Raw genomic sequence first — 27,175 nt, 5'->3', positions numbered from 1 at the left:
ATAAGGCCCATTTTCCTTTATCAATCCACGAATGAGGTTCTTTTAATGACCGTCTTTATGCATTCGTAAAAGCCCTTAAGTCTTACCTGTTAAGGTTTATTTTGCCAAGACCTAGATGTTTTTAAGAATTCTCTTTGTATACGAACGTTATGGAAAACGCTTAGTTTTTCTTTTGACGGATTTCGCGTGAAAGAAATTCGGCTTTTAAGAAACTTGCTGACATGTTTGTGTTTTTTCTGTTTTCCAAGTTGTTCTGTGTGGTTTTAATTATTTTTGTTAGTGTTTTACCTTATATGAGTTAACTTATACTTTATACTTAATGTACAAGTTATAAAATTGGTCCCTGATAACACAATCCTCGATACGTCAACTGCCGGTTTGCGTGTCGCAGATTCGATTCGGGCACAAATCAATATTTTGAATCATACTGTTGTATTTTTGTTTAATGACATTCATGTTCTGTCCCCAACAATCGAATATATCGTGAAACGTTTATTTTTTAGTATATGCGAGGAATTAAGATAATATACCTACTAACGTCATCATAAAGTATTATTAGGATACAAATTATTCATAGGATACACTTGCGAGTGCTTTAAAAAAGCCTGAAAGATTGAAACAACCAACAAATCCAAAGTTTTTTTACTCAAAAAAAAACTAAAATCCAAAGACATTATTAGGGCTTCAATAAAACATTCGCTAACCAGTTGCAGTATGCAACACTTACACAGAAGTTTGCGTGTTAAGTTACAAAAAAGGTTCATTGGCTCGCAACCTTATTTATAGCTTTTACTTTTTAATTTAACGACTTGAAGTTAGCACGCAAGCTTCGGTATTAGCTTTTAATGGTATGTTTTATTTTTGTAGAATTAAGCATAAGAACACGATGTGTATCGTTAATTAATTTGATATTGATCTTCGTTTTTTTTTAGTTTTTGGTTTTGTTTTGTGATATGTGTCCTCTGTGTATTTTTTTGTTATTATGAGCTGATTTTGTAATCTTTAATGGTTGGATGTTTGAGGGAAATCATTAACTTAAACAATGTACACAATGGTAGATGGTACTTTCTATTTTTTTATTATAAAAGAAAATTGGTTTATAGAAAATACTTTAACACCTTGAGCAGAGCTACTTTTCATTATTAAGTCTTTTAGTACTTTTCCAAAAAAATAACTAACTTCACTTAAAACCAACATAAAGCTATACAGGGTGATATAACAATCAAGTAGGTACTCTTCATCACGCTTCGCCGGGAAGCTCGTGGTGCATAATCTGGTAAAAATACACCATGTAGCACTCGAGCGCCCTCTGTGCGGTGTTCACGTCTCAATGATACTGCTTTAGACGTTTTATTGTAATATTACATAGCTCGCATTTTCACACTTAAACCTTATAAACCACATCCATTATTTCTATTTTATATCCTATCTCAAGATTCAATCAACATCCATTCTAAATTACATTAAAGTCTATTAAGCTAACACAAAAAATAGAGCTACTTAAACTTATACAATATTAGGTTAAAAATTAGTAAAGCTGATCAAGCAATGAAAAAATAATTATTTAAACTTTTACAACATTAACATGGTCCCTGAAAATATTTAAAAAATATCTAGTAAAAATAATTCAGCCTTTACGACTTAAGCGCCATCTATGAGGCGTTTCACGTCTCAATGATACCGTTCTAGACTAAGTCATTACATAACTAGCGATAAACTTTAAAATATGCAGCATGACTAATAAGGAAAAGCTTCAATTCTTGGTCATGTAAAACTGGTGTTTTCTGGTATTTTCCTGTTTCTTTCTAATCGACAGATTCTGATATGACGATAGTTGTTTATTATGCCAAGCAATCGATTACTGATTTCAAATCTCTTAAAAAAATGTATTTAGCTCACTTACTTTCGTAGGTAAAGCATTTCCGACTTATAACGTATTAGCCCGACCCGGCCCCAGCTTCGCACGGGATAACAGTATTTACCCACTATTTAATTAATGTTATTATACAAATAAACCTTCCTCTTCAATCACTCTATCTATTAAAAAAACCGCATGAAAATCGGTTACGTAGTTTTGAAGATTTAAGCGTACAAAGGGACATTGGGACAGAAAAAGTGACTTTGTTTTATACTATGTAGTGATAACCACTTTTCCAAAAATCCACAAACTTAGCAGCAACTTCTCCAGGAATCCAAAAAATGGCCTTCACAACAAATGAAATGAAATGAAATGAAATGAAATTGTTTATTTTGCAAGTTGGACATTACATCACTTTTACACGTCATTTTAAGAACGCTGAGGCCGGCATTTCCTAACTGACTGATCCCTGAGAAGAAACGCCGAAACAAACTCAAGGGTCATAGTCTCCTTTAAAGTCCAAACATGTTATACATGAAATAATTATGTGTGAGTGTCACCATGTACGCGGTCTGGAATGGCCTTTTGAGGAAAGAGCCACATCAGGCTGGAGCTGACCAGTCCCAACAGACGGCACGCATGCATCAGTCGTCGTGTAGCTCAACCATATCTTAGGGAGCTCAACGACCTGTCACACGACGATACCAGATCTGCAGAACATTTGCGTAGGCCATTCAAAATTACTCAAACCCGCCAGACAGTATTTATGTTATACGAATATATAATGTTGCTCGCATACACGATACTCACATTTACAATAATAATAATAAATTAAAAAAAAATACAATTATAACATATAACATATAAATGTCAATAAAAAGAATGTCATTAATAAAAAGTTATCTGATGATAATAATATTTAAATGTCAAAAGTAACAATTCACAGGCATTTAAAAAGATATCACTCACTAACAACCACCATATATAAATAACACCAACTTACAACCTCTTTTACCCAAGCACAGACCACAACACAGATCGTTACGTCCTGCACTCAATTAAGTCTGGCCACTCCAGGTAGGCCGAGACTTCAGCACGCCCGACGTCGCATAATTTCATAGAAGCACCTCTCTATGACTCCACCGATCTCCATGCTGTGTTCCTTTTGTGAATTTAGAAAATAGATGACGGAACTTTTTTTGTGTGTAGTAAAATAGGTAGTTTTTTTATTGATTCGAAAATAAGGTTCTATAAGGTGCTTTAATATTACCTGCCAGGACTTGAATGGGGGGTAGTATTGCGTTTGTAGATAAGCAAATGTGCTTTTTCAAGTCTAGTTAAGAAAACAATAATCTTCTAGGTTGAACTGTTATTTTTATGGCATTCCAATACGGTTATGACACTTGGAATACGAATATATTTATTTCAACTTAGATATTTGGTGTTCATAAATTAAATTGAGATTTGCGTGTAGACGGACATAGGGGTAGTTTTTAAAATAATTATTATTACATATGGGTAATTAAGATGAAGTATCTTATTACGTATTTTATTCTGAAAAAAATAATCTCCAAGACAAACTAGTGATGCGACCCTCTTAAAAAACGGTCGATAGTTTTTAAACGCACTTCAAATGATGAATCAGCACCTACTAACCATCACGTAGACTCGGCATAAAAATAATCCTATCCCACTAGCAAGGACATTCCGAGAAGTTAAAACTACTAATAATTAAGTGAGACATATAAATCGTATGAGGCGTAGGCAGGAACGTCCGTCGGCTGATAATTATCTGAAAATAGACGCGAACAGGGAGACTAGAATTGCCCCTCCCTAATTATTACTTACTTTCTATTTCCTGCGGTTTTAGCTGTATAAAAAAGTAGCAATTCACGCTTCTGGATAAAAACAGGAAAAGCTCTTCATACACTACCTCTCGAGCATGAGTGTACAGGATCGATTCCTGGTCAGGAGTAGGGAATGCAATCCCGATCCCGCGGGATCCCGATCTCGCGAGATCTCGTGTAATTTTTCGGGATCAATCCCGACGCATCATATGACGAGATCCCGTTCGAGATTGACGGGATTGGGCGGCAATGGTCAGTGACGCAACACACACACAACCAAGTCCTTTTGCACCTGTATATACGTCCACGAGCTTAGAAAAATTAGAATCTACCATTAAAAAAGAAATGGATTTGCTTGAGTGTGGAGGAACAAGGGGGCGATTTTTGCAGTTTGCATATAATTGCTTCGCCACGCTGTTGCCAACCAGCGTTGAGTCGGAGAGGGCATTCTCAGCAGCGGGGTACATTGCAACGGACATTAGATGCCGTTTAGCAGATGAAACTATTAATACACTTTGTTTTTTAAGGAGTCATTTTCAAAATCACTCTTTTTACTAATTCCCTTGAAATAAGCTTATTGTTTTGATTACCTAATTTACCTACGTTAATTTCCTTACAACCTGATTATTATTTAGTTGGTAAGATTAAAGAATAAAGGTTTTTATTTTCTTTCGAGTAATATGTTATTTTAATTAACCTCACTATCACAAACAAGCAGTTATCAGACATACAGCTTTTTCAGTCATCTGAATTCAATTTTTTTTTAAATTAGACGGGATCCCGAAAATTCCGGGATCCCGCGGGATTGATATTTCTAATCCCGCGGGATCCCGAATTTGCAATCTCGAGTCGGGATTGCATTCCCTAGTCAGGAGAGTAACAATGTAACTTTTCTATGTTATGATATGTCCTTCCTAACAAAAAAGGCGTACAGGAAGATCTTGAGTTTAAAAGTCTGAAATCGCCAATCTGCCTTGAGTAAGCGTGGTGATAAACGCTCATTCCTTCTCTGTATAAGAAGAGGCTTGTCACCAGTAGTGGAACAATAAAAGGCAGATGATGACAGCTTACCTATATGAAGTTTCGTCTAAATAACATTTTTCAGCTAATATATTCATCAGTGAAAGCTTGAATTGTAGTCAGAATTGCAAATAAAATTCATTCTGACAGATAGAGATAAATCCTGACGGACAGTTGCATCGAAATCCACTTTTTTATGTTTGACATCTACTTTAGATTTATGATAGACAAATAGTAGACTTCTATAGCTGGAATTTCGATAGACATTTACGTTTACTTGGAGGGATTATTTAGAATGCATATTCTTTATATTCTACATATTGCAATTAAAAAAAACGTTAATTTAAGTAAAATCCCTAAGCTTCATTTATGGAAACGTAAAAGGAAACAACCTTCGTGTTATTATAATGATATCGGAAATGAACAAAATTCTATGCATAACTCTAGCTACTAATATTATAAAGATGAAGTTTGTGCGCGTTTTTAGCGCAAACTAGCGCTAGTACCAGAGACTCCTGAAAAGTTTTGAAAAAATATTTTAGTGTTAAATACCCCAGTTATCAAGGAAACATATACTTGTGCTATTTTTATACGGATACTAGGGGTAGTTATTACAGGAGACGAACCATCTAAAAACCTAGTTAATTATGTGCTACAAAAGCATTAAAATGAAAAATAGATCGACCTGCGCCCACGCCGTCTAGTAGATACTTACTTTCATTCTCAATTGAATGTTCGGAACTAGAGTAATAAGCTATTTGTACCAACAAATGGCTAATAATATTAATACTTCTTATCTTGATGGCTAAATCCTTAATAGTTGATAGTAGTAAGTCTTATAAATTATAACTGCAAAAGTAACTGTCTGGCTAACCATCCGTCTGGTATACTTTCATGTTAAGCGAATGTCGAAAAATAATGACATGATATAGATAGATTAATTTTGCTGGATTTTTGACATCAGATACGTTACGGATGGCACTATGTAACTAAAATGACTATTACGATAATTAAATTCATAACCAGCCCCTTTTCTGCTGGGAAATCATCAAATGACTCCTCTCGCTGTGGGATAGCGTGAGGGAGTGTCAGACTCTTACTGACTGAAACTCGTCATGTTCCTTCTGAAGCCCTTTATGTACCAAGGTCGCGGTAACTCTTTCGAAAAATCCCCCTAGACCCAGCAATAACCAGCCCTCAAATACAGGTTTGAACTATTGTTAGGCTATTTGACGTCCGATTATGGCTTGGTTATCGTCTTATGGTGCACACACCGTAGTTACATGATGGTACACCATGGACAAAAGTCCTCAAAAATTAAAAATAATAATTATAAATACTGCATACCGCTTCCTACCTCGATGACCAAATGAAATATAAATTAATGAACACTTTATCCTTCTAAGAAGTCCGAGAGTGACCCTGAGTCGAAATGATTCATTATTAAAACTAGTCAGTCTAGTTCCCAGGTACCTAAAATATTAAAAAATATGCAGTATTTATTTATGGTGATTTTGGCGGGACTTTTTTGTTGTCTGTTGCACAAAAACTGCACAGATAATGGAGTGATTGTTTTTTTTTTCGTTTTATTATTGCTGTATTGGAAATATTTTTGTTACATAATGGATTTGGTAGATTCGATGTAACTATTTTTTAATGGAAATATGGATTTTCAATTCCTGTAATATGCATTGAGTATCTACTTTTATGTTGTAGGTACATGCCTCTATCAAACTGATCAGGTTGTACAGAAATTCTTTGCAGTCGACTCATCATTATAATTAACCACAAGCAATCTATATTGATTAGATTAATTGAATAAAGAATCTAGTGGATAATTTCTTTCTCTTAACAAAACCCCTGAAGAAATATAGATGAAATATGGATCGAGCGTCGTTTGTCTCGAACTTAATGATTACTTACTGCCGATCGAATTTACTGAAATTTTGTTTTGAATTACTTGTATGAGGCTAATGTCGTGACGTCGTGGTGGCCGAGTGGATAAAGAAGCAACCTCTCAAGTATGAGGGCGTGGGTTCAATTCCAGGACCGGTACAAATGCAACTTTTCTAAGTTTGTGTGTTCGGTGGTGTTTCAGATGGCACGTTAAACTGTAGGTCCTGGCATGTCATTGAACATGTTAAATTTGACATTTAAGTCTGACACCAGTCTAACCAAGGGGTATTGGCTTGCCCGGGTAACTGGGTTGAGGAAGTCGATAAGTTGCTCCTTGTAAAGTACTGGTACTCAGCTGCATCTGGTTAGACTGGAAGCCGACCCCAACATAGTTGTGAAAAAGGCTCGAGAGATGATGATGATGACGATGCTGATGTTAAAAGTTCGTCTCTAGTAAGCAAAATAACAAATAGATTATCGAGAATGGCCGTTAATTAATTAAATGTTCAAGAGTCGATAGATCAAAATGTTTTCGGTACATTGGCGAAATTAACTGTTAATGTTAATATAATTTGTATGATAATGATATGATAATTTCGATATGTACGGTTCAATAAAACGCTTGGATTAAAATAGTGAAATTACTTATTTACATGTCTGGGATAATACACGTGTTAGATATTTCGCGTTGACTAAAGATGAAATGAAGCTAATAACTGCAACCAATAATAATTTGTCCACCGGGTTTTCCCGCAACTTCATTTCCATGCCCTCGAAGTTTATGCCATTTTAATCGTCATCTATGGTATTAAATTCACTCTATTTTCAGGATGTCTAGAAACAAAATTAAAACATAGATACTCTGTGGAAACTTTTTGTTTTTGACTACCTTAACTGCTTTACAAATAATAACATTGACCAAACAAACTTATTTCCTAAGCAAGAAGGAGTCCAGGTGCCGGGGCTGCGGGTTGTTCGAAGCCGGGGCTGCGGGTAGTTCGAAAGAGATACCGCGGCCCTGGTACATAAAAGGCCTATGACGGAACACGACGGTTTTTAGTCAGTAAGAGTATGACACTCCCTCTCCGCTGCTAACCCACAGCGGAAGGGGTCATTTGATGATTTTTGACGTCGTTAAAAAAAAACAAAAAGAAGGAGTCCAGGTTTAGTCATATAGCTGCTTACAATTAAATGCCTAATAACCTACTGCAACAAAACGATGATAATTATTTTATTTCTGTAGGTGAACATCACCCAGCAATGTCAATTCAAAGATTTTTAAATGTCAAAATTCACAGTATAAGTCTAAATATCAAGATAAATTCGCTTAGATACGCCCACAATAGGTTTTTCTTGTTTACATTTTAACTAGCTGCATCCAACGGGTTTGCCCGTACCTTTAAGGACACGCATCAAAAAATCTTAAGCTTGTCTCCAAGAGTTAGCTTAAACCACACCGAATTTCATAAAAATCAGCATAGTTACAGTGAAAGTATGACAGACAGACAGTTTTATGTAAGTATCTGAAAGTAATTAGATTGTTGATCACTTTAATCAGGCTCCAATTAGTGCTGAATTAAAATGCAGACAAAACTTTCAATCTAGTTTCAGTAACCGTTAGTGTACCTGGTCACTTTAAAAATGCATACTACGTCATAAGTAATCTTCTTGTTTAGAATAATCGTTAAAACGGCTTACTTCTAAAATTATCTTTCTGTTTCAATAACAGAAGCAGTCATATCCTATGCCACGCTTACTCAAGTTTATACGTTCATAAGGAGATTAATGATTCATTTGCAACAAGTTCGCGCTATTTTGGATCGTTAGCAATAACACAAGGCTCGACCGTTCAGAGAATAATAAAAAAACAGTCAATAAAGTCCCATTCCCCAATCAGTGGCCGGGAAGGTTAGACACATTATGTCATAAAATCGATCGGCGAATGTTAACCCTGGCGGCAACATTGAAAAAACAAATGTAGGAATGAGTGTTGCGGTGTGTCGCTGGTGACTGGTAGCTCGCTGGAGTGTCCTAGAGGCCGTTAGCATTTGTCGGGCGGCGTCGCGAGCTGAAAATAGCGCGGGCGGCGCGTCATCAATGCGCTTCGTTTGCTTTATGGCCAGTTATTGCGCGCGTTTAATTACCACCGCACGCCATTTTGAAGATTTGTGAAACGTCACTTTTGGCGCGAAACGTGCACTTGACAAATTACCGTGCACAGCCGCCGGCACACACTACACAGACGCACCGCTCTACTGAATTAATAGATTTTTTATTACACCCACTTGTTAACGAACAGGTTTACAAATAAAAATACGTTTTGAATTAAAGTTGTTTTAATTAGCATACTTTGAATTGCACTTCCGTGCTGCGATACGATTTGGGCGAGTAAAGTCCACTTATTTCTGGAATAACAAAGTGCGCCATGTTACATCGGCTGTATTAAACTTTTATTGCCTTCAGTGCCATTCTTTAGTCGGTGCGAGTGTGCGAACATGCCATTAATTACAGCCGAAACCATTTAAAAGATTTATTATATTTATTCTGAAAATTTAAAAGAGCATAAAATTCTGCGTAACTTTTAGGGACATAGCACTGATGGACGATGGTGTTACTAGTTCATTGACAACTGGATAAACAATTACAATGTACCCTGAATTATGACCGTGAACTATTAAGTTCACGCTCAGTCCTTATTCTTCTATAATACATATTGAGGTAAATAGACATGGATAGTCGTGAACCCTTCGCAGGTCCAGCCGTAATCAAAGTGACCGTCAGTCTCCGCGCACGTCGTCTCATTTGACTTGCCTTGATCCGTCACCAGCAACTCTACGGTGCATTTATTTTTTCCCTTCGTGTCTCATGTTTACTCTCGTTTATTCGTCGCAGATCTCAGGGCTGCGTGCGATAAGTGCATTGCCCCGAACCGAAATAAATTGTCGCGACGCGGCCCGTGTGTCGCGTGGTGCGTACAACCGGTGCCGATGTCGTGTAGATATTATAAAGAACCCAATGCCAGACATGGCGGGCGGCCGGTCTCCCGCCAAAACGACCTGTCACTTTCGCGTCGTTACGCACTCGGCTGCGTTCGCATGCTGCACTTGCTCAAGTAATGCATACTGAGCCAACAGTGACGCACCAATGAATACCGTCTACGTTTATAATGTTGCAGTGAAATTCGTGAATGTCCAACAGCCATTTTTTACCCGCTGACACTTGTGAGGTTTTTTGTAACGTCTTCATTCACTTGTCTTTTCCGCGTTCTCGTGCGTCGTATGATTCATAAGAAAGGAGTTTCTTCAAGTTTTTTAAATAAATTATTGGTGTGTCAACGTGGTGCCTTGACTCGGGCAATGTCAATGTTTTTCTTGGGTTTATGAACTGAGTTTGAACTCGTCTGAACATCTCTTATGTAACTTTTTAAGGATAAACTTTTGCCTTTGCTTACATCACATTTAGGAGATGTAGACCTTCATCAAACCTGCAAAATAAGTACCTAAGCTATATTTTAATGGCGTATTTTCCTTTCTAAGTACAAAAACCCCTGGCACCTGTACAAAGCTCCGTGCTAAAGGCATCTGAAGTCACAAAGAGTGATGACTAAGCGCGCCCAAGCATCCTGTTTTCATTGTCGATACAACTCTGTAACTGGATGATTCACTAACGTTAAAATAACAACGCAGTTATTACAAATTGTACCAGTCAAAACATTAGTTAAAGAAACTCTTTATATGGTGCTGTATAAGGTTTCTTTGTAGTTGAAATCCTTGTGTTTTCTGAGTTTATGCCTTAAAGATAAAAAAAGTTGTGTCTATAGCTACCTAAAAGCTTTCTAGCTAATTCAATACAAATATAATTTTGCAAATCAGCATTTTTTAATGATTGTGTAATGTTTTTATTTTTACCACTTTGATACATATTTGCTGGTCCTTTATTAAGATTTTTTAAATGCTATCATCCTCCATAATTCATACAAGAATTAATTTTAATCAATCCTTCAAACTTGAATGACCTCTCAACATTTCCCCGCAAACTAAAGCCACACATTAGAAATGCGTCATGCCTCCGGAATGGGATGCATACCAACCTCCTTGGTAATATAGGTGCAATCAAACATAATTGTCCGAAAATATCCGTACGAGATACCACAAAAAATCATGTAGATTAAATTTATGCCCGTTCGATTCTTAACTTAAAAAACAACCTTACATTTTACCACTAATAACAAAAAAATTACGCGATTTTCAATCTTATGTGGTCTAGATAAGGTTGTAAGGTAGGTTTTCGAAGGTATTGTGGTGTTGGTTAGGGATTTAATCCGGTGGATCGTTGCTGCCAAGCGGGTGACGGCTCCGACCATCCGTGAACCCTGTACGGTGCGCGCGCGCAGGTTATGAGATGATTTTTCGTGTTTTATTTTTTATTTTTGTTTGAAGGAGATTAATTTAAATTGAAGACAAGTAGATAGATTAGTAAAATGGTTAGGAAATCAAAAATAACGTAGTCTCGCTTTTAAAGCCTGATTCTACTACCTATGAATTCTCCATCTACTTTTGTCTGAATATTCTTCCTCTTAATTCTCATATTTAACTATTTTAATTAACTTATTCCTATATTTCCTTAGTAATATTACTCACAAACATGTACCTATTTCAATAAATAATTGACGACCGCGTTATAAAAAAAATACGATAAAAGTAAAATCCATCTATCTATGTTATTAAGCCATCAAATCCAAAAAAAAGTGAAACCAAATTGCATACACAGCAATAAATCACTCGTGTTGTCGGTACTAGCGCAGGAAAGGGGCGGCCTAACCAGTTGCGCGGGCGCACCGACACTCCTGCGACCGTTCTACTGCCACATATACTGAATGTTGCTCTGTGCACTTACTGCAGCCTGAAAAGCCAAGTTGAAATAGCGCATTCTGAGGTCCAAGTTTGCAAACTACACAAACGTTACGTTCCGTTTTTCTTAAATTTACCTTTATTTTGTAAATCGAAAGTGAAAATTCTGAGTAAACTGTTGTTTTAAGAAACTGACGTGTTTGTGAACCTTAGACATATTAAAAGTTCGACATCATCTTCAATTAAACACATGATGGATCCACATAACAGGATTCAAAGTGTCTGTTTCAGAAGCTAGTAAGCTTTTTTTCAACGATTTAAATATGAAGGACAGATATCCTATAGATAAGGATAGATATAGTGAATATTCCCTTCAATGTATACATTCTACAAACAAAAAGCCTGTTCTTCACAACATAGTATAAAACAAAGTCGCTTTTTCTGTCCCTATGTCCCTTAGTACGTTTAAATCTTCAAAACTAAGCCACCGATTTTCATGCGGTTATTTTTAATAGATTGAGTGATTAAAGAGGAAGGTTCATATCTATACATATAATAAATCTGTAAAAAAACTGTGTCTGTACATTGAATATATTAAAAAAATAATAATTGGGTGGGGTTTAGAAACAGTAATGGAGCACAAATCCAAAAAAAAAATTCTGTCTGTATGTCTGTATGTCTGCATGTCTGTATGTCTGTATGTCTGTATGTCTGTTTGTTTGTACACGCTAATCTTCCGAACTACTGAACGGATTTCAATGATTTTTTCGTTGTTGTATCAGTATTAAGCCTGGTCAACATATAGGCTATAATTTATCTTCGAAACTTGAAGACCTGATGCAGAACTCCAACAGACCAACAAAACTATAAGAGATACAAAAATGGTGCCATGGCAAAAATTGTTTCATGTGATAAGCATTTTCAGCTGAGATAATAAATTTGAAGATCTGGAACACCTGATGTGGAACCCCAAGAGCCCAGCTTCTCTGTACCATATGCAGGTATGATGTTTTAGCAAAAGTTGTTCAATTTGATAAGCACTTTCTATTGACTTATACAAATTGAAGATCTAAAACACCTGATGTGGAACTCCAGGGGCCCTGCTAGACTATAGCATATGAAGATATGACGTTTTAGCAAAAGTGGTTCAATCTGATAAGCACTCTCTATTGACGTATAAACATCGAAGATCTGGAACACCTGATGTGGAACTTCAAGAGCAATACTACACTTGAAATGTATAGAAATGAATGTTATGAAATAGGTATGGCGAATCAAAAAAAAGTAATTAGTCCGTCTTTTAGATAACCCTAAAATAATGGACACGTATTTTTATTTTCTCTCTCTCACAAACAAATAATAACGAAGATACAACACGCTTGAATTTTGTGTTAAGTCACTGCTTAGTACAAATTTTACATACCTAGACGTGGCGTCACGAGCCCCCACTTTCCGACTTTGTTGCGTTATATCTCATTATTATTTTGTATGTCTCTTCCAGACCTCGGGACTACAGAGTTCCGAATTTTTTGGGAGGTAAACGTGGAGCCGAAGCCAACACGCCGAAGCCCTTTTGAGACAACTTTAATGAAATGGTGACACAAAACCGACGATTATCCCTTTATACACTATAGAAATGAACCCAAGGACAATCCCCGGTGGACGTCGTTAAAAAAAGACAATCCCCGGTTCTGTGCTAAACTATTGCTAACTATGGAGGAAAAGTACTTGGGCTATTGTGATGGGATGTTAGTGGATGACAATGTATTAGGTACATGTAAAAATGGCAGGTGGAGACTTGCCACCTCACTTACTGGGCCCCCGGGAACCAGTCACTGAATAGCAACAAGAGGGCAACAGGTACATGAGCGGCTGTAGGGTGAAGATACCTCGGTAGACTTTAAACGCTGATTACGCGCTCCCTGTGCTTACCATGAGGCACCTACCCTCCGAGCAGGGCTACTAATCCTGCTCTAGCGACTCCACTCTGGACGGCCAAGCCAAGCCAGAGGCGTGAGACCTACCCCCGTCATGGTTCACTCCGACCGGCCGGAGATGGGGGACAGTATACTCTCCCTGGAGAACTCAGTATATATAGCCCCGCGGGGTCGCTACTCCCCGTCATCAGCCTCAGATGTCTTGCGGTGCCTGTATCTCATAATTATTGTCGTTATTATCTCCAGAGCCTTTGTCCCAATTATGTTAGGGTCGACTTCCAGTCACGATGCAACTGAGTACCAGTGTTTTACAAGGAGCGACTGCCTATCTGACCTCCACAACCCGGTTACCCGCTCAACCCAACACCCCTTGGTAAGACTTACTGGCTTCTGACTACCCATAACGACTGCCAAGAATGTTCAATGACAGCCGGAACCTACAGTTTAACATCCCCTCCAAAAAACGGTCATTGGTATCCAAAATATACGTAGAAAGTACATACGAACTTAGAAAAGTTGCATTGGCAGGCACTTGCCAGACCTGGAATCAAAGCCGCACGCTCATACTTGAGAGATTGGTTCTCTACCCACTAAACCACCACGACTTCCACTAAGTCACCACGACTTTGTCATCATTTTACGTAATAATACGTGTACCTAATATTTTTGCCACTCACAACTTAAATGCGGACTAATTAGAATCACCACTTTAATCCCTATGGTCACGTCTATTGCGGTTCAGTTCTCAGCGTTTTGTTTAGTCTGCTGTGCTTTTGCCGTTAAAGTACAAAAATTAAATATATGGAACGTTTCTAATGGTTATGCGTATTCCGTTGTTTCCAAGTCAACGGGCCCTTAAAATTCAATATTAGACTATTCAGATATTTGATTTTGCTGACCCCGCAGTCGCTGGCATAAGGGACAGGATCCGCGTACGAAGTCGCGGGCAGAAGCTAGTGTATAATAAACTAGCTTTTGCGCGGCTTCGTTCCCGTCAATTGACTTCTCTACTTTACCCTATTTTTTTTTTCATAAGAACCTTCTCCTGACTATAACAAACACAACAAAAAAAGAATTAGCCAAATTGGTCCAGGCGTTGTTGAGTTATGCGCTTACCAACACATTTTGCGATTCATTTTTATATTATAGATAATAACATTAATTTACAATTAAATAGTGGGGAAATATTGTTATAATTCCGTGTGAAGCCGGAGCGGGTCGCTAGTATTATATGAAATAACTAAGCAATTACAAGCAAGAAAAGAGTAAGTTACTTTAAACGTAGAGCTACCATTACCAAAAAGGAACAAGTCACTCAAAGTCGAACTTCCTTCATAAAAAGCGTCAATTAGCTACGTTAATTAAGTAATGTCTTCATACCGCTCACACGCATTAAATCACTAGAATAATCTTACAGGATGCATACCCCTTTCATTTGATTCCCATAGCCCATATGTCCTGAAGAAAGTACACGTGGTCAAACCCTTGCTTTAACTGAGATGTAGATTATTTTTGGGTTATTGACTTGATAGAATTATAGTAGCTTGAGTTTGGAGATGTGTTTGCGTTTAGTATCCAGAAGAAAATGGATTCTGAAGGAACTTCTGAAATCTTCTTTTCTTTCCTTATATCAAAATAAGCAAAAATATAAAACCTTAAAACTGTTTAAACCTAGAGCTTAAATTAATTACATACAGCCAGTTTCTTCATCAAAAGTTAAAGCCAAAGTAAAAGTCAAAGTAATGTCTAAAGTAAAAGTAACGGTTAAATTCAATTTTTCTATTAGTTTTGCTGTCACTTTAGGCTTGAAAAAACGTATTTGACCGTTACTTTTACTTTAGACATTACTTTAACTTTAACTTTTGATGAAGAAACTGGCCGTAAGTCTACTAATTATTAAGTCAATGATACTAAAAATCATCAAATTAGCCATTACATAGTTTTGTTACAAAGATCATGAAAAATCATGCAAGAATTTAAATTAACCCTCAAAAACCCGCCCATCTCAAACCTTTATCATTTCAAATCAACTTAAAAACTATCTCAACATCGAAAGGGTAAAGATTCCCATCAGATACAAAAGGCCACGTCCATACGTCATGACGCTATAATTTACAAAAAGGGTTAAAAGAAAAAACTTAATATAAAATGACACCCCACATGTGCTCTGTGAAGGCATCCGGCCGACCTAAGCGTCATTAAAACTAAGCTGTCAAACGAGAAATCATTTTAGTCTCATCCCGTATTATTTTATCTGTGGCTCGAATATAAACAGATGTTTTTCGACAATAAATCCTTGTCTTTGTACTCGAACCTTCGTTGCACAAGTGAAATGGAACGTTTTTGCGCGTCTTTATTGCGAACAATGCGTTTAGTTTTACGCTGTTATTATTTTCTCTGTCCTTGAGTTGATGTGCTTAAAATATCCTGTATGGATGTCAACATTGTCCAGTACATGAGTACTTATGAACCTTGAGAATACATTTTCTCCAAAATTATCTTTGTTCCATACATTTCTGTCGCGAAAATACATTATAAGTTGTTGCAATGTGCGTTTAAATGCAGACGAATGAATAATCACCAATAACCAGAAGTATACCAAATATCAGTTCAAAATCTTAGAATTTATAACTAGACCAATCAATGCCAAGTCATGCACAGGTGCTATGCAATTCGATTGTAGACTACAAAATAATAATCGATAAATAAATCAGCAGGCGCGAAATCATTAGATTCGTGACCCAAAGCGTCTCGATACAAGACCGAATTATCTTCAAATCGATCGTGGCATCGATAAGTTTATTTAGTAGCCCGATTTTATCATCGTTTATGCCATCTTTGTTAGTAACGATCATGGAGAACAAAATGATTAGCGGAGGTGCCATAATGGAAAATCGCTTAAAGAAAGTAGCGCGCCAAATTGCGGGCGTGCGAGGGACGAGGAACGTTACTGTTTTCGCCCTTGTACACCTTCTTTGGACCTGTAAATTTTTTGTAATACCAAAGATCGTTGACAGATGTCTCAAGGAACCCGAAAGCCTCATTAGTTCACTCATAACTGATCGATTCGGTCATGCCCACTGTACAAATTTGACGTAGAAGAAGGCGCCTGACCTACCTACATTATAACACCTCTGCTCATCTTTGCTTACTCCATGTTAACGATGCGCGCTCAACCAAGATGGATGGTGCACGATTTTTTATGACCAAACGGGTCTAGTCCGATGACGAATGACGATGGGTTCGTCCAAAAAGGTTTTGTTTAACTTCTTATTTGATAATGAGGTTTAATGATTGGATATGATTGATTTTGGAACGATATTTCGAACATTTAGATCTTGAGAATAATACCAGAAAGAATTTTGAGTGAATACAGGTAACGACATTAAAAAGTGTTCTGTATTTTACCTAAATTCTCTCTTTACTAAATTTCACACAAGTTTGTTTAGCGGTTTAGGAATAAAAACTAAGACACAGTCAGATACTTTCTCAATGACAAAATCATGTAAAAAATAAATAAATCTAGATAATGTACATATTTGTCTACTTATTGAAACAGTGTTATATAAAGAAAGTACCCATTCTTAATAGTCATTAGTCTGATTATGTTAAATCGCTTCTGAGTAACTACAATTTTATTTACAACTTACTAATCTGCCTGTCATAAACCGTTGCTTGCGATGAAGCCAGAGATCGGACTTGTTAGTACAGTCGAGGACGTAATACCTTCTGTATTTCTCGTATTTTTATATCCTTTCCGAGAAAAAAATATGTATTTACTTCAGAAAACAAGAAAGTCTAAATTACAAGATGATCTGTCCGTGACCATGGATGCTGTAAAGGATCCGAAACGTCGGGATTAAATAATATTAATATAATCGCGATAAAATCCGTAAAAGTAGTTTTATTTAAGTAACAAGATAATGTTTGATTTTTGTGCTATCGTAGGCTCGTAGCAAACTTTACTACCCCTACTACGCCGTAGACAATGCTACAAAATTGCAAGCTAAGTTTTGTAGAAAAACGCTTATTTTTACGTTATAATAAGAAGTTGGTATTTTTTTGGGAAATTTGACTTTTATTACGTCGTGTAAGATGAATGTTCGTCGGTGTATGGTCTACTTCCAAAGACTAGAATCTGCAGAGATTAGATCAGTATTTTAACAGCTAATAGCTATTACAATACGTAGGCATTGTGTAATATTTTGTCTTGTTTTGAAGCGTCAAACTTTGTATTTAGTCAAAAAAAGAAAGAAAAAGCTTAACATCTTCAAATGTAACCCAGTAGTTAAAGATGTATAATACCACAAATATTAAAAACATATGATTCACCTATCATAACACTTTTCTATATAACAGTACATATCTAAACATAAGCAAAATAAACATCAGAAACTCGATACATGTACATGCTGTCAAAAATGTCAAGCTGACCGCAGCAATGAGTTCTCATTACTGCAACTAACACGTGCTTTGGTCATCTGTGACAGTCTGCTACTTGAAATGAAAGTTTGGTAACACTTTCGGAATTACTGGCAATTTGGTTAGGTAAAACAGATAAAAAGTGGATTAAAATTGTTGTAGTCTTCGAAAAATTTGACTGTGACTGTGACTGTGTTTTAACTGTGAGAAAGCAGTTCCTAGTATCCATAATACAATTATCACAAACAATCAGCCTGATTATCATATACTATATGTACATCTTTCTACAAATCAACATATTTTATATAACCCTGCAGATAAAATTCTATCTGCCCGCCATTTGCATTTCCCTTTGAGCGGTAAAAGAAAATGGTCGCATTTTCCCGCGTTTTTTGTGACGCCACAGACTCAATACGTCGAGAAAGTGAATCATTAGAAACGTGCTCATTTTATAAGTTCCTTTTATCTAAGAAGTTTCACTCAACTATTAAAACCGTATTATAAAATCGACTATGAAACGTATTATGTCCGTAATGGATTTTGATTTCGTTATTGACGGCCATCTTGTGTTGTTGCATTGTTGTTTCTATGTTGCATAGAACTTCATGACTTACCTATTTTAAATCAATATGAAACAAATGTTGTTATCCAGTTTGTCTGACTTTTTCGTTTCACGGGGTCCATCACATAATGTAGTGCGACTGAAACTACCGAAACGTCTCGCGGCACACAACGTGACATTTTATTAAATTCTTATTCGTTTGGCGCAGCGAGTGTTATGAATCGCGCGCGACACGCGATGTCGCGAGCGACCCGCGCGCCGTCGCCCGTCGCACGCCACCGCGCTTTGTGGCGATGTGCTCACCATTTATCACACGATACCGACCCGCTCCGCTATTCCTACGATTAACCAAGAATTTTGGCACATTACCTTACGAATTGACATGTTCCAAATAAGTAAATCATTCGACAGTGGCAGTAAAGTTGATTTAATTTGTTTCCAGACACGACAACGCCGTATGTCCTGTACAAAGATGGCGTGGAGCGCGCGCCGCCGGGCACGCAGTGGGGCGGCGGAGTCCTCGACGGCGGCTACCAGCCCATGCAGCACCAGAGCCCCGGCGGGCCCTCGCCGCAGCCCGAGCCCCAGCTCGCGTCCCCGGCACCCTCGCCCTACCCGCCCGCACCGCCCCCTCCCGACCAAGCCGCGGTCGCAGAGGACGCCGCCCAGCAGCTCGCTCAACAACAGGCTCAGCAACAAGCGCAACAGCAGCAACAGCAACAACAGCAGCAGCAACAACAACAACAAACTTCTCCCGAACACATGCAAGTGGAGCAACAGCTCCAAAGCCAACCACAACCACAACCTCCTACTCAGGACCATCTCGATCGAACGCCATGCTTCGTCCCGCAGCCGGACCTGCAGCAACAGTACACGCCGTATTTTAAAGAGGCCAGGCCGGCCAGCCACATGCTCGGCACCGGTGGCTTCCCGCTCCACTACCTGAAACAGAACGGTGGTGTGCTATCCCTGGAAGGGCCGCTAGACCAGTACGCGGCGCCTGATCTCCGCCACTTGCCAGACATCGTGCAGCCTGAACAACCAAAGCCGCGGAAGCACAACCCAAACTCGGAGCTGCGCCTTTTCAAGTGCCTGACGTGCGGCAAAGACTTCAAACAGAAGTCGACGCTGCTGCAGCACGAGAGGATCCACACGGACTCGCGGCCGTACGGGTGTCCGGAGTGCGGCAAGCGGTTCCGGCAGCAGTCGCATCTGACGCAGCACCTGCGCATCCACGCGAACGAGAAGCCCTACGCGTGCGTGTACTGCCCGCGCTCGTTCCGGCAGCGCGCCATCCTCAACCAGCACCTGCGCATCCATTCCGGTGAGAAGCCATATACGTGCGGCGAGTGCGGCAAACATTTCCGCCAGAAGGCCATCCTGAACCAGCACGTCCGCACACACCAAGGCGAGCGCTATTCACACATATATACCCCCCGGCCCCCGCGCGCGCCGCCCGCACTGACCGCGCCGGTCACTGCCGCCGGCGCCCGCGCTCCCCGCCGCCCCCCGCACCGTCGATTCGGTCTCGCATCCATTGGCCTTCCTATCGAACAAATTCTCGGTTCCCTCGTCGCCCAGATCGCAGGGCGCCCGCGAGACGCGGAACCGACCGCCGGACGCTCCCGTAACCGTTCCTAGTTTGATTAACCCACTCGTCGGTTACCCTTGCTTTCTCATGACCCACTCGTAACTGACGTTTTCTGTTCAATGTTTACAGATGTTTCACCACATCTCATCTTTAAGAACGGGACGACGCCAACCTTGTGGCCTCAGGACGTGCCGTTCCCTGCCGATGATAACAAGGAAGAGATCCAATCGACGTTCGGCGACGCGGACGGACAGAATGGCGACCCACGCGGTTCCTGCTTCTCACCAGGTGATACGGCGCAGTACCCTGCTTACTTCAAAGATACGAAAGGTCTGAACCACTCAGTCTTCAGCTCGGGTCTTTCTCTGCAATATTTGAAAGGCGGCAAGTTACCAGATGTGCTCGGAGGGCGAGCGATGCCCTTGTACGTGCGCTGCCCGATCTGCCAAAAGGAGTTCAAACAGAAGTCCACACTGCTACAGCATGGTTGCATTCACATAGAGTCACGTCCATACCCTTGTCCCGAGTGCGGCAAGCGCTTCCGACAGCAGTCCCACCTGACGCAACACCTGCGCATCCACACCAATGAAAAGCCGTACGGCTGTGTGTACTGTCCACGATTTTTCCGTCAGCGAACCATCCTCAACCAGCATTTGCGCATTCACACTGGCGAGAAGCCTTACAAGTGTACCCAGTGCGGCAAGGACTTCAGGCAGAAGGCCATCCTCGATCAGCACACGCGGACGCACCAGGGCGACCGGCCCTTCTGCTGCCCCATGCCCAACTGCCGGCGGCGGTTCGCCACGGAGCCCGAGGTGAAGAAGCACATCGATAACCACATGAACCCGCACGCCGCCAAGGCGCGGCGCGCCGACGCCGCCAAGACCCCGCGGCCGCTGCCGCCCGCCGCCGCTGTGGTGAAGCCCGAGCTGTACTTCCCGCAGTGCTACGCGCCGCCCTTCCAGCAGTTCCCGGGGTCGGGCGCGGAGTTCAAGCCGGCCGTGGGGCCGGGCGCGCCGGTGGCGTGCCTGCCGGCGCAGTGACCCGCGCCGCCACCGCGGTGGCACCCGGCGCCGTCGCACGCGCACCACGACCTGTACGCCGCCGACCGCCTCTACAACTGAGCCGGCGGCCTCTGTATACGAGTCGCGCCCGCGCGGCACTCAGTAGTCGATGTATCAATCTCCGGATCGCTGTAAAACGAGCTTCGATCTGTAAATAACGTCCTGTTTATACTGTAACGGGAGGTCTGTCGCGATGTACAGTTCAAACGTTCATCACGTGTAGTGTTACCGTCGAAGAAGCGAGTACAGTTAGCGTTTTTGCCCCGTAATCGTTAAGTTACCACGTAAGAGTTAGTTTTCTCGGTGATTCTTGATTCTGCTGAAAAAAGTTCGCAGACGCTCCGAGGGGTCTAGCCAGGAGATTAGGATTTAAAACACTTCGTTGAAATCTAAAAATTAAGAATTGATCTTTTACCACATAACAATATTTCGCGATGAATGCTTCCGGCGCGACTTTGTGCCTAATTGTAATAAATATACATATTTTGTAGACGTATTAAGTTAATTTTATTTACGAGTATTAAGAGATAAAATCTGGCAAATAAATGGGATTTTATACGGGATTCCATGATGCTCAAAATATGTTAAAGTAACGATAAAGAATGATAAGAATTTATGAGATAGCTGTAAACAAAGTTGGGACGCAAGTCTAACAGGGGAGATGCGAACATCGTCGAAGTAAACAATCATGAATGCAAACCAAAAACGTAGGTTACCTTTTGCCATCAACATAATACTTTGTTAGTGAGACAAGGTTCTGTTCCGTTAACGAACGTATTTACTCTTAATTAACACGTGAGATTACAGGCATGTCTTCGTAACACTATAGGTGCCAAATAGTGTAGTGATTTTTAAATTTTTTCTACCAGCTTGTATTATAGTTGGGCTAGTTTAGGTTGTTACCAGTTTTTTCAACGATGTGACAAAATGAGATGCATTTAAGAGGAAAAGGTCGGACTGAGAGAGGACTGTGATAGCTAGGTAGGTTAGGTCTATTTCGCTCATTTTAGCGTTAAATCTTCGTGTGCGACGTGATCGAGTAACCGTTGCGGGCTCAATGTATGTTTGGAACTTTTTTAATTCTGAATTTTTATTTGAATGTGAGTCGAGTCTATATCGAAATCAATTATGTTAAATTATGTTCCTAAATTGTAATTATCTAAAACGTTTTGGTTCGGAGTCCGGCTAATGGCCGGCCCGGCGACTTCTTTTGCTTGACTGATTTGATAACATTATTACGATGAGTGAGATTAGTAAAATTTACCAATTAGGGAACGTGTGATTACGCAAAGTGCTTTGTTGTAGTTGGATCCAAGGGACGGAGGGTACGCCAGAGTAAATCTTATTTCTAATTTAGCTTAGACTATCGATTTTTCGAATTACCAAGCAATTCGATCATTCATCGCGAAATAACTTAGAATTTAGGAAGAATAAAACTATTATATGAATTTGTGACACTGTTGGAGTATTCTGGTGGCGGGTATGAGAGTGTCCACTTGCAAACACAAGTTAGAAGTTATCTCAGACAGACCTACACTGTGTGACAGACAGATATATCTAATATATCTGCTTGATTGAATGTCATAAAAACGCGTCACAAGCGAGTCTCACAGACTATAAACTACGCGGCCGCGCCAGGATATTCCAACAAACTTTTTAACGTTTTAATATCTCTGTTTGTATGTATAGACCACTTATATAGCTTATTTTACTATATTATTGTGATGGTTTCGTTTTCCTACCGCATAATATGAACTGTTAATTAACTAATAGGTGTAACAGTAAGGTGGAATGTGGGAGTCACATATGATACCATTTTATTATTTGTCACTAGCAAGTGATCGATGCAATATTATTATTTAGTGGGTTTATTGTGTGTTGATTTTACGACGAATTTATCGCATTGGGCAATTATGAAAATTTATCGGTTGTTAGTTGTGAACGTCGGCACAGGCGCACGCTCTGTCAATCTGTACCAGTGATCTGCGGAACTGTGTTAACGAACCAAATAATGTTGTATACGAAACCAATCGATTCCGAATCGAGTCATACGCACATGCTAGCTTTAGATTGTAGCCATCGATTACGTTCCGAGTCGAGCAACTTGAGCCGCGTTCACAGCTGGCGCCACCAGTAGCATTTTATTTTCCATTTTGATTTTCCTATCAAACTTTCGGAGGTTTACAATTGAAAAAAACATCGTTATCGAAGAAAATTAGAAACATTTATCTTCCGTGAGTAAAGTTTTCCACATCGTTGACGTGTGATCCTCTGTCGGGGACGCGCCGCCGCCGCCCGCCTCTCCACACAATAGCCTAAGATTCCGTTCAGTTATACACAACACAAGCAGCCTTATACAATAATAGTAGATAAGTATTTTTATACAATAAACGATATATTTGTTCCACGGGGCGGGGGTGGCGCGGCGACCCCAGTACAAAGTTTGAATACAAACATACAACACAGTGCCATAGCCGAGATATAACCTCAGATTTATACTTATTAGATTTTTATACCGATACAAATGGATTTAATTTTTAAATATAAAACAAGAAGTGATTAAGTATACAGAGATTACAGATGATATTTTATACATTTATTACATACAATATTATTAAAAAGGTAAATGTGAAATAGTCTTAAAGTTAGTGTGGTACTCGCGACGTGCGCAGTACTAAGTAAATATCGTAACTTACGCGAGTTGTGGAAAGTTGATACGAATCAAACGGTTATCCATTTTGCACAACTTTATAATATCTGTCTTCTAATGAATGTTGGTTTTTCACGTTTTATTTTCCACTTACTATAATACTTACATTCAGTGTGGTTATTGTAAATACATATCATTGGTAATTTTTGAGGCAGTGTTGCAACGCATGACTTGTTTGGTTTTTATTGAAACCGTACAGTTGCAGACAAAAGATGTAAGCCAAACGAGTTGAAGTAAACCATCGGGTTCGACGGAGTCGCAGGATGTAGTCACAGTTCGCAGGAACGATAGATATCACGACCAGGCTGTTCTGTTTGTATTGCTCACTGTTTTGTTAAGTTTTGCTCAATTACACGTGTATGTATACCTATAACGTTAATTTTATTAGTTTTTATCGTGTACGAGATTTTTGTAAAATATTTTTTTTGAGAGCACGGTTTTGCTTTCTTATGAAACTATTTTTAAGTGCTGAAAAAGTATGGTTGTCGTCAGACGGCCCAGGTTTTAATGAAATTAATTTAAATTGGCAAATCTTGTAGTTCACAATATGTAATTCATTGTAAACAGTACGATGCCGTATATAAACGTGCCGTCCAGTTCTGATCGGATACAGTGCAGTATCCGCGCTATTCAAGGATTATGTTCCCCGAGGATTCATTTAATCACATTAATTAGGTTTGAAGCATGTTCCTAACCTTTATTAATACGTAATATTTATTTATGAATATCTACAATGTCATTTCTTACCGACTACCCGTAGGTTTAGAGGTAGAATCTGTAATCATTTTGCCAATTCTTGTCTAACAAAGTTTTCCTTCAATGGAATTAAATTCCAGCACACGTTTATATCCATATAGCGTCTTGGAGTATATTATAAACTTCGATAGCAAACTAATGCAATTTTACCAATACTTAAGCGAAAATAATCTTCTTCGTATTTAACGCAGTATCAATACGCCTACTTAATTTTGTATATTTTTAAGTTGTTAAAAATATTAAAAGGAGAGAATAAGATTGCATTGTAAGCTATACTTTGCATATAACAGAATAACGTCAATTGTATGAAATACAATGTCAGAGCAATGAGAGTGAAACTGGACCATTGCTAACTGCGAAATAGTAATTAGTTAAGTAACTACATCCGAAACATGACAGTTTTAACTGATTCCTTTGTTTAATGAATGCATTTAATTGTGATCTCATTTTGAAAATTCTTACATATAAGATATTGGCGGATGAAAGTCGACCATCAGTTCAGTTTCCCAAAAACTGGGAATTATTTAAAAAATCACATATCCACTTACATGCTTAGTAATTTTAAATTTGCATGAAGCAATATATTGTAAGTTATTGTGTACTCGACATTACCATTTATGTTTGTGTAAAACAGAGCCAAGTTCCCACATTTGGATAGTATACCTAGATTATGGTTTGGTCGCAAATAAAAATCTGTACCTTATGGTACCTACATAAATATTATATCAGGAATGTTTATGTCAATGCATGTTAAATGAGCTTAGTGTAACGATTTAGTTTCATAGACAAGTTGGCTACGAATTATTTATACGTCTTCCATTTTCAATGTAGTTATACTACACACGACGTTCAGTAATTTGTGTCACTACTTATTTAGTTTCTCGTAAATTTCGCTTCACACGGTGGAACCGAGTTGAACAACACGCTGTTTCACCGTGTGAAACCGACCTTAAGTGTTAATTGCATAATTTGTATAGTTTAAAAACATAAAATCGTATATACTGCAGATAGTGCAGCTCCAGTGCAATACACTTGATTTTTGGCGATATTATTGTATAATTTATTTTATAAATGACTTATTTTAAAAATAGTTGTTAGTGTTAATAAAATAATTGGTAGCCAACATAAAAATGGCCTATAATAATTTCATAAACTTAGTATACACATATGATTGTACCCACTGCCACTCGCCAACCGCTGTCGGAAATAATAAGGATACAAAGTAATAATTTTTTATCACAATAGAGACTTGTTGAAACAGTTCCACAGTAAAATAAGTGTTGTTGAATTTTTTAATAAAATATGGACATATTTAGATTAATGATCTTGTAGTCTGGATTGAGTTTTTTACAGATTTTATTGAATGCAACGTTTTCGTGTATGACAATGATGAAGTTACGTCGCCTATTCAGCTTATTTTTGCTACAATACTTATTTTAAGCCATACAATAACAGTTTTAAATATAGTACAATACATATACAGAATATACAATTATATACAATAGACATATACAATAAAGCGGTGATATTATACATATTTTATTTAAGAAGCGTTTTAGGCGACGTACCTTGAGACATAACTTGGTTTTATTCATGGGTGCTGTTATATCATTAATTGTACATATTTATTGTAATATACAATAGACTGGTAATTTTACACTGTTGTTAGGTTTCTACAGAGGTATCACCTGGGGCTGTTCCATTACTGATTAACTAACAATGTTGTCTTAGTGTGTCAAACATGTTATTTACGTGAACACATCCTCTCCAGCCGTGGTTAGGTAACTATATTTTTATGTTGCGATAACTTTATAGAAGTAGAAAGGTGATCGGTTATAGAAGCAGACATAAATACAGATAATATAATTAAAGATAGCGTCAGTAATCAGTAAACGGCAACCTCAGTCCAAATGTTACAATAGAGTATATTTTCTTACATGCCTACAGAGACGGAAATAGTAGATACTATATGAAATTCATTTTAGACAATCCCAGAATACAAGATCGAACTTTTTACACACAACAGTTGAGAACATCACTTCAGTTATTTTACATATAGCATTATTACAATATTTTATGTTCGGAGAAAACAGTTGGTTGCGATATGGTCACAGAGATCCAGGCGAAAAATTGAAACGTTGGCAATTGTCAAAAATTAATATTATAATCAAAAATTGTAAATATATTTTCTAGTTCTTCCAAAATGAATAATATCAGTATTAAATACAAAATTCAACTTTGGTTAGGTCAAAAGTGTAATTGTGTGATCTATAGAGAATTTTTGCATTAGATTTTTCTTGGATATAACTTTGAAGATATTTTAATTATTTTTTAATTAAGTACATTATTTTCTTTTTTTTAGATTGTATTTTACTTGAATTGTAATGATCTTGCCTAGACTTGCATTTATGTTAATTACTTATGAATTATGATACGTTTGAAGTTGATACCATCGTATTTATGTATATTATTATTGTATTAAGGGTTTTGTTTGTTTTTTTTTGTCATTAATAGAAGTAAAATGTTGTAAAAAGTAAGCTCGTTGTATTTTATCAAATAAACACTTTTTAGTCCAACTGAAGCAATACGATGCAGTTTTATTTAATTTATGTTGTTTTTGCCCCCCACTAGGAATACCAGTAGGTATGTAATAATACTCCCA

General features: G+C 38.4%; 1 protein-coding gene across 2 annotated transcripts in view; it reads left to right on the top strand.

The window, feature by feature from the left end:
- Positions 1–27,050, top strand: part of LOC124635248 (zinc finger protein 287) — a 50,251-nt gene extending 23,201 nt beyond the window's left edge. Inside the window, exons 2-3 of one of the 2 annotated variants that reach the window (XM_047171105.1) lie at positions 18,835–19,716; positions 20,113–27,050. In XM_047171105.1, coding sequence (XP_047027061.1) covers positions 18,835–19,716; positions 20,113–21,026 — 1,796 coding nt within the window. In that variant the 3' untranslated portion in view covers positions 21,027–27,050. Of the gene's footprint in view, positions 1–18,834; positions 19,801–20,112 lie in introns of both variants that reach the window. The other variant, XM_047171106.1, reaches the window with a different exon arrangement.
- The last annotated feature ends 125 nt before the right edge of the window (positions 27,051–27,175 follow it).

This window comes from Helicoverpa zea, chromosome 12 (genome assembly GCF_022581195.2).
Source record: "Helicoverpa zea isolate HzStark_Cry1AcR chromosome 12, ilHelZeax1.1, whole genome shotgun sequence".
In the NCBI taxonomy this organism is placed as follows: domain Eukaryota; kingdom Metazoa; phylum Arthropoda; class Insecta; order Lepidoptera; family Noctuidae; genus Helicoverpa; species Helicoverpa zea.
The sequence above is the reverse complement of the archived record's forward strand: the minus strand, read 5'-3'. Positions and strand labels throughout refer to the sequence as shown.